The sequence below is a fragment of the Manacus vitellinus genome, unplaced genomic scaffold, assembly GCF_001715985.3.
Source record: "Manacus vitellinus isolate BGI_N305 unplaced genomic scaffold, ASM171598v3 scaffold_15_pilon, whole genome shotgun sequence".
In the NCBI taxonomy this organism is placed as follows: domain Eukaryota; kingdom Metazoa; phylum Chordata; class Aves; order Passeriformes; family Pipridae; genus Manacus; species Manacus vitellinus.
Window position 1 is genome coordinate 13,882,300 of NW_021939122.1, and position 14,887 is coordinate 13,897,186.

At 40.7% G+C, this 14,887-nt stretch overlaps 1 protein-coding gene across 1 annotated transcript in view; it reads right to left on the minus strand.

Moving 5' to 3' along the window:
• The window catches only part of LOC103753888 (VPS10 domain-containing receptor SorCS1), a 191,189-nt gene that overhangs the window by 16,332 nt on the left and 159,970 nt on the right, over nucleotides 1-14,887 (minus strand). Inside the window, exons 19-23 of the mRNA XM_029958578.1 lie at nucleotides 11,366-11,552; nucleotides 7,263-7,396; nucleotides 5,222-5,345; nucleotides 4,151-4,263; nucleotides 1,378-1,509 (exon numbers count right to left, since the gene is read on the minus strand). Coding sequence (XP_029814438.1) covers nucleotides 1,378-1,509; nucleotides 4,151-4,263; nucleotides 5,222-5,345; nucleotides 7,263-7,396; nucleotides 11,366-11,552 — 690 coding nt within the window. The remainder of the gene's footprint in view (nucleotides 1-1,377; nucleotides 1,510-4,150; nucleotides 4,264-5,221; nucleotides 5,346-7,262; nucleotides 7,397-11,365; nucleotides 11,553-14,887) is intronic.

Consider the following 14,887-nt stretch of genomic DNA (forward strand, 5'->3'; position numbering starts at 1 on the left):
ACTGAAAATTACATTTCTTCTTGTCCATGAAAAGGGTCATGAGAGCACTGCTAGGGCTTCCCTTCTCCACAGCCACAAAGACTCCATTTTTACAGGAAGGAAAAAGAGAGGCATAAAGAGAGGGAGAAATAGAGTAAGCTGCCGAGTGCCGGAGGGGAGCAGGGTCAGATGTAAATTTTAAAGTTTATGGACCGGCTTCCTTGCCAATTTGTGAAGGAGGAAAGGAGAAAGGGGATGAAGGAGAAAAGGGAGGAAAGATTTTGCAGAGCAGTAAATCTCCATATTTTTTGTTTATTATATGGTGGTGAAAATTGCAGAGGAAAGTCATTTGTCAAAAAAAATATGACAGTTAAGGATGCTGAGCAAGGGGAAGCATAAGAATATGGGTGACTTAGTGGTTTGAGGCCCATAGTTAAGTTAATAAGGCTTGATCCATGGACAAGACATGAGCAATGGAGAGGCAGAGGTACAGTGGGACTTCCCTCAGGGCTAGTTACCTTTGCCCCTGGAATCTAAAATAATAAGCTGAGAGACAGCAAAGGAGTTATGGGACATGGGGACATAGTTTAATGGTGAACATGGCAATGTTAGGCTATCAATTGGTCTCAGTAATGTTAGAGGTCTTTTCCAAATTTAACAATTCCATGATTCTATGATATTTTGGGATTTATGCCCAGCACAAGGTTCTATCTTTTAGTTATAATCATGCAGGTCCACCTGGTGGGTAGGACCTTCTACGCTTGTAGGGAGATACAGTCCTTCAGTTATGATAACCGGTTACAGCCTTGCAAGGAGAAAACAATCCATAGTGGCTCAACCCCACTTCCAGCATCATGAAGAAGGCAGGCAGATACTCCAACTCCATCACTGTGCCTTAAATTAGCAAAGTTCTGAATTGCCCAGGTTTACCACTCAGCTCTGTCTCCAGTGCTTTCTAGATTCTTGACAGCCTCATTAACTTTGTTTTATGAAGCTACTCCAGTTCATGCAGGCAAGAATCATCCCCTAAATCCTTTCTGTTTTCTTTCTGCTTCCATGAAGCAGGAAGACATGATACCATAGAAATTTATGCCAAATTAACATTACTTAGGAAATCTAAATGGGAGTTTAAACCCCCAAATACAGCTCCAAAACCTGTTTCCAGTTCTGGGGAGAAGAAAAAACCCCACCACCAAAAAACCCAACACCACAAAAAACCAAACCAAACCAACCAACCAAACTACAACAAAAAAAGCCACCACAAAACAAAGAGGATGTAACATGTACCCTAGTGAATCAGATGCATTTCTACATACATTCATTTGTATCTATACCTATCTATATATATACACTCAAAAATGCATAAACATGCACTTCTACAAGTAATGGACACAATACCTGCTCCAGGTCTGCTGCTGTTCTTTTTTTTTCTCCTGTGCCATCTTGATATGGTAAAATGAAGAGTTCAGCAGATGTGGGCAGACCAGGGAGCACTGCGACCAGAACATGCTTGCTTGAAATACCTGTCACCTGATGCATAGACAAAGAGTGGACAGATAAGCAGATAAACATGTGGATGGCACTGAATTCTGAGGCTGTCTTTGTTAAGACATCATAGTATTTATACAAATGATGTAGGGTATATCTGGTACAATGGAGAGAACTTTGTTAAAATCCACTGCAGGTGAAAAGTTGGCAATTAATAATTTCCTGATCTAAGATATATTACTATGTTCTCCAGTAAAATATGCAGGGTCCTAAAGCAATAATGATAAATAGACAAGCTAAAAGGAGCTCTTAAGTAACAATTGCATATGGTCCCAAAATCCAAACATATCCCATCTTTTTTTTTATTTGTCTTGTTGGCTGAAAATCTCAAGCTAGGACTTAAATCTCCCTAATTTTGACATATTAGGCAAAATTCAGAAAAAAGTACCCATAGGTATCACTAACAGGTTCATCTCTGGTCATGGGTTTTAGTTGATGCAAACAGGATACTACACAAACAGATTGTCGAGCTATTACATAGAAAAGGAACCTAACTTGTCACTCAGGAAGTTTTTTTAGCCAAAGGAAGGAGAAACAGAATTTGATGAATCTCCCTCCATTGCCTCTTTGTACTGTGAATTATCCAGAAAATGCACTTAAATCTCAAGGTTTTGATTTAAACCTGTTTTCAAGTGCTGAATTTAGTAGGTCACTTTTAAAGGGAAAATAAAAAGTGCCCTCAGAGATGAGGACAGATCACAGCAGCTGAATGCACCACAGAGGTTCCCCTACAGTAAGGACTCACAAGCCTCTCAGACATTAATTGGGCCTAAATCTATTTAATTCTTCTCCCTTGGTTCAGGAGCAAAGACTTGAAGGTGCTCATTGAAAGAAATGGTGGATGGAGGACAAGGAGTCAGCAAAACTGATTACAAATCACCATTTTCTGAGCTAATTCTGTGCATAACCCAAGTGTGACTGCTGACAGTCCAGAGAAAATCCCGTGGAGCTATAAAAAGGGAATCCTTCCCCTCCACCCCTCACCAAGAAAAAGCACATGGCTTTGTTGCCCCCCCCTTTTTTTTTTTTTGTTTTGAAATGTGGATTTAGAAAAAACCCCCAAACCTATAAATATATAAAAGTCTCTTATATTCTTTTCCAGTATTCTGTGAAGTCAGGGCTTGCATTATTTTCACTTGCCTAACAGGTTGCTTTAACATGTCAAGAAAACGACAAAGTATTACCAGTTAATGGAAAGTTTTCATTTTCAGAGGCTGGGAATGACTTTTTTTCAGAAGTGGGAGACAGGACTCAGAAAATCAATGATATGAGCAAACAGTTATGATCATAACACAAAATACGATATTTTGTGATAATATGAAATTACCCCTACTTAGAGAGAAGATCAGATTTTAGTACAGACCTATAATTTCATATGCAGAATTTTTATCCAAGTCTATGGTATTATGTAATAAGAATGCAATTCTTTAATAAAAGCTCATAGAATGTCTATAACACAGCTATAATTTCCTACTGAATTATTTAGTTATTTGACTCATTTTTATACAGTTTACTTAATTGTCATAGAAATCTATGGGGTTTAACTTTTACAGGAACTCTCACAAAGGCTTGTTTAAGGTGAATCATATTAAGAGGGATAATTAGCTATCAATTTTTTCCTTTTTACTCAAACAACGAAAAGGCTGTGTTTTCACTGCTCTGCTTTGGATATGTAGCCTTGTTACTGTGATTTTACAATTCTTCTGTTTTTTATGGTTTGATTTTGTTTTATTGAGTTGTCTATATTCTGAAAATTCATCCTGAAGATAAACGGATCCTTGAATACTTGATACAAACATAAATATGTCAGAAGAACAAGCTAACAAACCTCAGAAAAATGCTATTTTTCCCCTTTCCTCTTCTTCTCCTGTCTTTTGAGGAAATCTCAGAAAAAAGTCTAAGAAACAATCCAAACAACTTTGCGTGCACCTCTCTGGTGCACAGTGTTTTTCTAGACTTTTTGCACAGATCATACCACAAATGTACATATAAGCTTGTTAATAACATCTGTAATACTTATATACTTTCAAAATCTCAGTATCTTTATGTTTCAAAAAAAGCAGAAACCCTGTTTCAAACAGTTCCTTTTGCTATTTTTCCACTGAGCTGAGAAACTCCAGCCATCTCTTTTAACTTTACATAGCTTCTCAGTTTGAAATCCAAATCTTCAGCCACACTAGAATATTTTTACGAATATTTTTATTTTGTTCCTCCACTAAAGAAGGAAGTTCAGAGCTTCTCTATAGCATTGATGGGAAAATCAGCACCCAATCCTGACCTGTAAGCCTCATGCTATATAAAAGACAAAAAGCACTTTACTGTGGGGCTCTTCTATGTAGTAAAAATAATTTTCTTTTTGGTCTTTTAAGTTTTCTACAGTATATTTGTAATTCCATTAGAATAGCACTACCTTACATTGGAGGCTAACTGAGCACCAGGTTGTCATAGGATGAGATAATTTCACTATCTAAAATTTAGGATGCTGGTCTCAAACACTAGTCTGTTCTCCTTTTCTGGTTGGTAGGAACATAAACACATCCTGAGAGAACAGCTGATCCAGTCTCAATGAAGAAACAAAGCAGAAACTAAAACCACTGTAACACAGGTTATGCGCACAGCTTACCTCCACCAGAGCTCTCTTGACTACTCTGCTCATGTCCCTTCTCCATTCTGGGATATCTGGGTTGTGGTCATCAAGGTTCGGAGAGAATGATAACCTCAGGGACTGAAATTTCTCTGCAGATATAATGACATGGTTGACGAAAAGACTGTGAAATGCCTTATTGCTAAATGAGGGGTCAGAACCCAGTGAAATCTGCTGCAGCTCGTGTTTTTCTTATTCAACCTGTAGATGATGCACAGACTGTCATAGAATCCAGCAGTGTGCCCAAGAGACTCACTGAGAGATTTGGAGAATCTGAGAGATTCACCACTTGAGTGTCACAGAAATGAAAGAGGTGATCAGTCCTTACTTGAGTGGATGAACAGCACTGCAAGGGGAGCTGTCCTGGGAATGTAAATATGTTACCTGCATCTTGACTTCTGGAGCATCAAGCACTGTGAAGGAAGCTGTGATTGTACTCTCACAGACATGCCCCAAACACTCTTAACTGGAAGGGGACAGGGATAAATGTGGGGAGAGGACTAGCCTTGAAAAATGTACTTAATATCTGTTGATGTTAACAGAGATGCCCCCATTGATCACTATGATCACGTGCTTAGTACAAACAGCTAAAACGGGGATTCCCAGTGTTTTTTAGGCTCCATCTACACTCTGTGATATCTGTGTGCCCTAACTCCTTCTGAGGCACAAGTACAAGGTCAAATCAGTACGGATTTCTGTGTAGAAATGCAGCACACAGCATTGATTTACCTTTCAAGCTGAGCAGCTTTTGTGTGAGTTAAGAGGCCTCTGCTGGCCAAGAAGGGGGAAAACCAGCTCACAAAACGAACTAACATTTTGACAATCATGTAGGATGATCAGATAGTGACAGAGTAGATGCAGAGGTTATCTGGGAAAGGGATCAATGTTCTGCAATCATGTCAGTCAGTGGCCTTCAGAGATATTATGCCGAACTGACAACACTGGAACTGAATTTATAATCTTAAAGACCTCTTGTTGCTGCCAGCTAACTTGGCTCTCTAGCTGTAGACTATGGAGAATCCTATGTGAAATGAAAGGGGAAGAACTCACCATACACTGCAACAGTCTTTGTGTCCTGAAGAATGGTGTTTCCTGCTGAGACCTGAACAGTGATGGTGTTCATGCCTTCTACAGAAAATGTGAATGTGATACTCCCTTCCAATGTGATCAGTGGCTGCAAATACATCATAAAAGGAAAAATTAAGTTAATTTGGCTGAAAAGGAAAAGCAAAAATGAGTTTGGATCTCTAGCCTATTGGGATGCTTTGGGGAGTTAGTTCCAGAGTGGAAACTTTAGACTTAGGTGGGGTCCTGTGACATGTGAGCTAATTTTTTAGAAAGGGCACAGGAATCTCAGACAGGGAAGTCCTCCTGAAACTCAGAGTAAGGCACCTGTAATTTCCAAAGGAGCTAAGTTTTAAGATTCCAGTATTTCCTTTCCACTTAACATGTTGGTTGTTCTGGATCCCATGCTCACTCCTCAGAGAGGCCCAGATCCTAATATAAGGGCCTGCAAGACTCTCTGCTCAGGTATCATAGTCCTTTCCCAGATCTAGTTTAAGTGCCTTGTTTAAAGTGATTCAAGGAGGTTGTCACAGAACCAGTCAAATAAAGATTTTTCAGTTGTTGTCTCATGTTATTCTTGGAAACGAAGATACCACTTTTGGTAAATTCTGGTGCTTGAGAGGACACAGATTCCCTTAGCTTGCTTTGCTAGGCAACCAGTTTATCAATGAGTTGTGTCCTCTTTCAGCAGATTCTGCCCTAATTTCTGTTTTTACTTATTAATGATCTCTGGGTGTGATCTTCAAAGCAGCTAGTATTAAGTCAAATTGTTGCCATTGTAGTCTGTAGTAAAATTCTCACTTCAATGAGAACAGAATTAGACCAACTCTGATCACTTATGAGCTTAGGAGATCAGAGAGAAGGTTAAGAGGTGACAATCACAGTCTGTAAGTACCTCTAGGGGGAGATGATTGCTGATAGTACAGAGAGTTCTTTAATCTACACAAAAAGGCATAACAAGATCCAACAGCTTGAATCTGAGACCAGATAAATTCAGACTACAAACACTGTGCATGTGTTCAAAGCTCAGAATAATAAGCTGTGGAGAAATAGTTGGGGGGAAGGCTCAGAAGGAGAAGCAGCAAATTCTCCATCATCTGAGGAAAATTATTAATACAAAACAACAACAAAAGTCAGTTTCTGCTTTAATCACAAAGAGTTAAATAAAGTAGAAGGTATGGATGAAACTCTCCAACGTGCATTATACAGAAGATAATCATGTGTGGTTATGAAGGTTCCTCTTGGCTCTGCAAAATCCATGTGAATCTCTCCCCTCAGAAACTAATTAGGGTTTCTGGGTACTTCAGCCACAAACAGATGTGAAGTAACAGCTACAACGTCTGTGCAGATTTACCAGGACTAGAAGCACAGAGGCAGCAGAATATGATGGATGATAGCCTCATATCTGAGCAGAGCCCAGAGGTAGGGAGGTGTGTTGGGAACCATTTCATCCACCTGTAGCACATAATAATAAAGTATTTTTTGCACATGTGGTTTAGTATAGAGTGCTGGGGCTCAGGACTGGGTTCAGCATATTTAAGGGGAGGCACAGAGCTGATGGCAGTCTTTTCCCTTGTTACTCACCAGAGAAATGAGGTTTAAACTCTAGGGCTATGTAAAGTCAGTTCCAGATATAAAAACAGCATCAGTTTGACAGGTTATTTTCCTTAAAAAACCTGCCAAAACCCCTACATTTTTTATCTTCTTATTACTGAGGAAGGGAGGGTGAAGAAAAATGTACTAGAAATTCCTCCATATTTTGGTTAACTATGTTCACTTGGAGGTAATGCAGGAAGAAAGCTATTTGCAACTTGCATGAAATGGCAATAAACTCTACAGAAACACAAAGCACTACTTACATTTCAGTGTTGGTACCTCAAAGAACCATTAATATCTTGCTCTTTGGTTTATAATTTTCTTGCATACATGACTATATAGAAGCATTCCCAGATCCCTCTCTCCCTCCCACTTCAGTCAGAGGGCTCTTCCAGGATTATTTTGATCTCTGTCAATCAGGAATACAAACCTCTGTGTTGTTCCCAAACCACCAGACATAAGTAAGCGTTCCCACTTGGCTTGGCCACAGTACTGCTGTGGCATTGATCTCCTTGTTCTTCGTGGTCACAAAGGGCAGAGATAAGTGAACATGTTCCAAGGGGCCTGCAGAGACAGAAGCAGCAGGTGAGCCCTCCATCTGAAATGTCAACCTGGCAGGGATACCCATTGGTTTAGGAAAGAAAAGTCTTCCAAATCACCATGGGACATGACAGAATGTTTTGGCTTGGTACCATTTCTAGAGAGGCAGGAGCCTCAGAGAACAGGAGCTACTCCTGTACCTGGAGCTGAAAAACCTGGACTCTCTACTGCACAAACCTCATATAGTCAGGAGCTTTTATGACTTTAACAATAGTGGCAGAGCCCTGCTGTGTGAATATGGCCTTCACTGGGAAGACATAAGAATGTACAGGATAAACAGCTTCAGTGGACATGAAGAATCTCTGCTGATGAAAACTGCTGTGATTTGGTGAACTTCAGCAGAAACTCTCTCTAAATACAGTTATTCACTGAGTGCCTGGATGTTAATGTTACCTTATATTCCCTCCTTTTCATCAATAAACTCTTTTATTTCTTCAGTATAAACAGAACATAATTAATTCGACAAGTGACATTATGCTCAGGGTTACACATTTCCCATTTTCAGGAGACAGATGGGCCTTTGTTGTTAAATCTTGTTCTATAGATTATTTTTAAAAATGTGTTCTGACTGTTCAGCAAGAGAAAAAAGCAATTGTCCCAAGTGACAGAGAAAGAAAAATAAAGAAACCCCAAGTGATACTGGGACATGGGTTCCTTAAACAGATGAAGGCCACATCTACATGTCCCATATCTGTGAGCTCCACAGTGATGAGAACCACAGTCACAGCCTTGCATTGCTCCTGTGGAGTTGAGATCCATTGCTAGAGGATTTTATATATTTCAGGGGAGGATCTTTCAGGCTATAACCCAGGTATGAATCACCACTTAGACCTTGCTTTTCAGCCTAGAGGAACACCACACTCTGGAGCAAGCATCCTATGCAGCACAATAGGCAGACAGAAGAAAAAATCTCCCAGATCAGACTGTATAAACAATGTCAGAATAAGGACCAGTCTCATGTTAGCATGTTCCTGGTTTCTTACTGAAATGGATCTTTCTCTGTGCTGTAGACACAGCCGCTGCTTAATCTGAAGCAGCCCAAGTAAGAGTTATCCATAATCATACTAACCAAAGCCTGCTATAATCAGACTATGGATCATTCTTCCTTTTATAAGTAGCAGCCAACACTCTGGAAAATTCAAGAGAAGACACAATTTCATCCATATGATTTTAATGACATTCCCCTTCTCAGACCCATTTCCATGACTAGGCTGTGCTGCTTTCAGCAAGACTCTTAAGACCTGAAAAACAGCAATTTCCCAGCCTAAATATTTCACAGCTCTGGTATCCTTTGGGGTGTTCATCAAATGCCCAATGTCAGCACAGCCCTACAGGGGAACACATTTCCTAACACTGGGTGCAGTGACAGCTGTGACAATGGAGACCATGAAAAGTTTGATGCACTCCAATGTAACTGCATTGCTGTTCTGAATAGATCCCAAATGATCCTGCACAGCAGAGTGCCCAGCACCTCCTTGGACCTTCACCATATGCTGGCTAGGAAACAACATAAAGAATGGCTCAAGCAACCCAATTTTGCCTGAGTATTTCTGGGCACACAGCACTTCGGTCAAGGTGGCTGAAATGCTGAACTGTTATCTGGCCAGCAGATGGGGATAGCTCACTCTGGATTGCCCCTCAGCTTGGTAGAAGACTGCTTTCACACAGGTAAGTTTGAAGAGGATTCAAGAAAATTAATTTCTGAGCTTCATGCAGGGCCATGGAGGCTACAGACCTTCACCTGCCCCAGGAAAAAAACCTGTGTACAAGTCCCACACAAGAGAAAGGGAGAAGCTTCTCAAAAGGCTCATTTGTTCAGGTGATGGTTTTCTGAAGCATTCAGGCAAAGGCATAACTAACTTTCCAGCAGAAAATTTTCACATCAGGACAGTTTAGAGACAGCCTGTTGGCTGGAGCAGTTTACATACAGAAGTTTACACTGTCCATCCAACTCAAAATGCTCCTATCTCACAATAACCTGCATTTCTGGACCAACTGCAGCAGAGGCACTGCTTCTGTGCACTGGCCACATGGCTGCAGCAGGATGAGGAGGGCACGGGATGAAGCCTTTACTCTTATCTTGGAGATCACAAGCACTGACGTTCAGTGTCTGTAGTTTTTCCCCAGGAAGACTGCTGGCCATTGGCAGGGAAGAGTGCTGGAAGGCCCAGATCTGGCTGCAGACACTCATATATTAACCCTCTAACTAGGGTTCACCCAATTTGTAGCCCTCCTTAAAACTCTGGATATTCAGGATGCACGCTGCTTTTCTGTGGATCTTAACAATACAATGTGTGTGTCTATTTTAAGGACAGATATTTTTATAAAACTCCCCAAAGGCCAAGCTCAAACCCCCCAAGCAAAATATTCAGCAGAAGCTGAGTGGCAATGCAAGTATTCAGTTAGGATTTAGAAGCTTTTGTGGATCAGGGTGTTAGACTCTGAAGGAGGTTGGATTTACTGCACAACTCTGTCCTCAGTAAATCTATTGCTAGTCTGAGTGGCACCATGCTCATTTATAACCTGCTTTGAAGTCCCTAATTCTTGTCATGGAGAGAAAGGTGAGACACATCCCTTAGACCTGTCACTTCTCCAGGGATTTGGGAACATGTAATCTGGGTCTGGCTGCAACGATCACTCCATATTTGAGTCCTATGCTGGCATTACCTATACAAACCACAAAACCATAAACTATCAGTTGCTAAGTCACACAAACAAATTAGAATATTGTTTATTCTCTATACAGCTTAAACAATCAGAATGGTTCATAAGCCTTCAACGTCTCAAGAAAATGAATTAGAAAAGCTATACAGCCGAAAGACACTATGAGTGAGTGAAGGCTGGACACCTGCCAGCTGAAGGTGTTTTTCAAGGGAGACATTCAGGGAGATGCTTCTCTAGTGTTCCTTCATAAAAATCCTATCTCTCACAGCCATACCTCCCACTGCTCCCATCTGTGGATACAATGGTGCACTCTGAAAGAGCTGCCCTCTTTCCCTCAAGAGGCAGCTGCTTTCATGCTGTATGAACGAACTCCAAAACTAGTGTTAAACTATATGGAATGTGCTAAATTATCTAGACAATGTTTCAAGTAAATTTGGTAAAGGGTAAGCAGTATTTCTGTAAACATAACTTCATGTTTTGGAATTTCCTTTTTTTCTCAGTTTATCTGGCACAGAGGCACACCGTTGCAAACATAAATAATAAACAAAAACCCCGCAGTGTAAAAAGAAAATTATGGCCCCAAACAAAATCCATTAGGAATGTTACAAAATTTCAATAAATAAGTTGACCCTTTGAGTTCATAACTATGTGCTAGAATAAATATGAAAGAATACAATATTGGTTTTATCCAAGAACTTGAGATACATTTGAGTTGTAAATCAGAGAGATGAAGTATAAAAATGTTAAAAAGAACAGCAGAAAAGCAATGTGAAGACATTTTTTTCTTGCAATACTATTTAATACAAAGACTTTGGTTCCTATGACAACAGAAAGACTAAAATGCACTGGTTTCCATCCCAGAGGTGGATGTATTTCATTAGAGGGCAAAACACATGTACAAAGTAAGAAAAAAGTGACTAAAGATCCCTGGGTTTCTTTGTTGTTCTGGAAGTATAAGCTTGCTAATGAAAGTTCATTTCAGAAAGGGCTGAGCAGTCCTTTGAGGAGTCCCAGTTTAGACCACCCTAAATTAGAGGTGGAATATTATTTACAAAGTAGAAGTTAATGGTTAGACTCAATGATCTTAGAGGTCTTTCCCAACATTAATGAATCTATTCTGGAATCATCAGTTTGTCTGGAGGACAGACGAACACTCATCATATCCCATCACTCTGGACCCAGTTGCAAAATCCCAAATGTCACCTCTAACTACAAGTAATAATGTTTTAAAGAACAACAGAAGCCAACAATGATTATGAACATACATACACGTTACGTGCAGGTAGAGGACAGCGTTGTCAGAACCCAGGCTGTTTTCCACCAGCACAGTCACCCGGAATATGCCCACGTTCTGATAGATGTGCTTGATCCCATCTTCTGTTGAGCTGAGATTGGCATATGACACAGCAATGCCGTCTCCAAAATCCACCTGAATGAGGGATCTCTGGAGGTCTCCCTGTAGTGACAGAGAAAGGATTGAAACAGGCTCTACTTTACTTTTCAGAGACTGGATCAGTGAGGTGACCAAGACCAACCACAGGATAGTAACAAGGTCTGATGTTACCAGAGGAAGGGTGGTCCCTTCATCAACTTGCTCGGTAGTCCAGTGGACAGAAAGTGGACCTCCCTTGAGGCTGACTCAGTTGCACTATGAAGGAGGTGTCCTCCAAGGCGTGTGCTGTAGCCCTGCTTTCCCAATCATCAGGGGGACTGGAGGATCTGATTCCTTTCCCTGGGTTACACAGCCTACGCTGAACTCTCCACCAACCATGGCTGCTAAAGGTCCCTTTCATGTAAGATGCAATAACTTGTCTTACATTTAAACATCCTCACTCCTTTAGGAAGTCCTCCCAGTGGCTCCGCATGATGCTTACGCTGGCTGTGCTCACACTTGCTGGCTATTGCTACGGAGCAGCTCGCTCCACAGCCTGGCTGAAGCAGCAGCCACTGCCTGGAATGATGGAAAATTAATAGCTGAGGGAAGTTCATAAAATTGGCTGAAAGGACATTTCATTTACTTTGGTTTTGTTTCCTTTTCTTTTCTCTTTTTTTTCCTCTTTTCCTTTGAGAGAGAAACAGTCCTCTGGATTCCCAACTGAAATGAAAGGTACCCACGTAAATGTCTGGGATCAGGGAGGTTTCCACATCAGAAAGAGATATGTGAGTGCATGAGACTATAGGAGGGAATTATAACAGAAGCTTTATATTCCTCATGTTCTCTCAGTCTTTTTATAGCTTGTGAAGGCAGAAATAGTGGAACCTTGCCTGAATGGAAAGCAGGAGGAGCAGAACTGTACCTGGGGATGGCAAGAGTGACAAATTTTCCCAGATAATCTCTTTGTATAGACTGAAACTGTAGTTGTTACACTGCCCTGGCACCCTACTGGAAGGTGTGTTGCTTTCAAATAGATGAGACAAAAATAACTGTGTTGCTCTGTTCAGGAGGATCACAGACTGAAGGTGTGGCAGGGGATATGGTCTCTAAGTGCAGAGTCATGTCCTTCGTTGATCTTTATTATTTAAAAGATGTGCAGTTTCAAGCATGGTGCAGTGCTTTGGGCACTTCTGCCTGTTTGACTAAGCCAACAGAAGCCATCAAATGGGATATGCTTCCATAGCCAGAAGAGAACATACATGAGCTCCTCAGCTCTGAAACCCTTTCAGACAGGGGCTGTATTCTCTCAAGTCCAGTGGTGGACTCAGACCAAATACAGAGATCCCTGAAGTACCCTTAGATGTTCTCCCAGTTCTCTAGGTCCATCATCACTAGGGTTTTAGTCATCATTTCTTACTAAAAAAAGAGATGATGCCTTTGAACAGTAAAACCATACTGCTGAGACAAAAGCTGCCCACATGGTTAAAACTGCATCACCATAGCGACCCTGCTGGCTTTATCATCTCTGATCATATCTGAGGTCATGTAGTTGAAGTCTGTTTCAGGCTATGGAATATTCCTCCACATATTTGAGGTACCAGAGGAAAATGAAAAGGATGACAGCATTTTAGAATAGCCTTATTTTGGCAAGTGTCAAAATCTGTGTTCTAATGAACGTTTTTTTCTCTTGTCTTCATTTTGTCCACAGGCAGGAAACCCATGGTGTCTACAGGTGCAGTCAGGAAAAGGAGCCATTTCTAAGGCATGCAAGATTTAGATTTCAATTTTTCTTTCAAATTCCCTGGGGAGAAAAGATGCTGACAGAAACAACCAAAAATCTAATTAGAGAAGAGCTTCAGTTGCTATTCCCTCAGTCTTTTTCATTTGTCTTGGCCTTTCTTGTTTTGTTTTAAAACTCTTTGAACTGGAAATACATTTTCCATTGAGTAAGATCCAGGCTATAACACTCCTCTGAAAATGCCACATTTTGAAAAGCTGACATTTAAAATTCTAGCTTAGGAAGTGGGAGAAAAAAGTCAGGAAAACAAAAAGACTGTGTTTTGATTTGTTCTTACGTTTTATCTGTGCCAGGTAAGAGCATAGGCAGAATAAGACAGGAAGAGAAAGCAGGTGAACCAAAATCAAAACATTTCCCATACAGCCCACATCTGATCTACATCAACCTCAGCTGTCTCTGCCTCCGGCAGCTCTCCAGAGCCACTTGCCAGTGGTTGTTTTTACCAGGAGTTCTGCTTTGCAAACAATTTGATGTATATATCAAAAAAACCTCTCCTGTTGCTTTTTCCAGCTTGTCCTTGTCATTTTGCCAAGCTCCATACTACATGATAGGGTTTTTCAGAAGCTTCTAGCTAAATTAAGGCAGACACAAAACCCCCTGCATTACTTCTGCAGCCACAGCCAAGCACTTGGATGCAACCAGCACTGAGCTATCTTTGGGCAGATTCTCTGGCCTTCATTGTGAGAGGTCTTTAATGCCAGTGCTCTTAGGCATGAAGGGAGAAATTTTCCAAGCTGGTTGCTTATAATGATATCTCTGCATTCAGCTCTTGTATACTACTCACATGAAGCTAACCAGTAAGCAATTACAATACCTGAAAAACTGAAAGTACTGAAAGTACCTAGTACTTGTACTAGGTGTATGCTATATGCACAAGCTTGGATACAACCTGAAATACACTGCAATCTTGATAAAGGCTTTTGTGCAGCCGAAGGCTTAAGCATATGCTGAACTTTAAGAACAAGGGCACTTCTTTTAGTCTAAAACAAGCCCTGAGAATTAAAAACAAGTTTCCCAAGGCCCCGTATTATGCTCCTTACCTACCTATACAACATTTGTTGCTAAAAGGTAAATCATAAATTTACTGTTTTTAAGGGATTTTCTCATTAAATGTCCAGAGGTTTTTCAAGCATACACAAAATATTCCCTTCTCCCTCCTTCCCATTCCTGCCTCCCAAGCCAAGTGCACATTTTTCCTGTATCTTCACAAAAGAATAAAGCTCTAGAGCGTACTCAAGACCTGAATGTTTCCAAAAAACTCTGTGAAGCTTCCTGCCTCAGTTTACATGAAGAAACAGCCCATACAGTTAGCAACAATATTTTTACATTTTGATTACTCTTACGCAGCTCTCAGACTTTTGGTGGATGTCAGATGTGAGACCCACCTATCAGGATCCTCTCTCAAACACTCCATCAGAATCTTGCCCAGTAAGTATTGACTTCAAGTATTTACCATGAGGGTGGTTAAACACTGGAACGAGTTGCCCAGAGAGGTGTTAGATGTCCCATTCTTGCTAATAGTCAAGGTCAGGTTGGACAGGGCTCTGAGAAACCTCATCTGGTTGAAGATGTCCCTGTTCATTGCAGGGGTGTTGCACCATATGACCTTTAAAGGCCC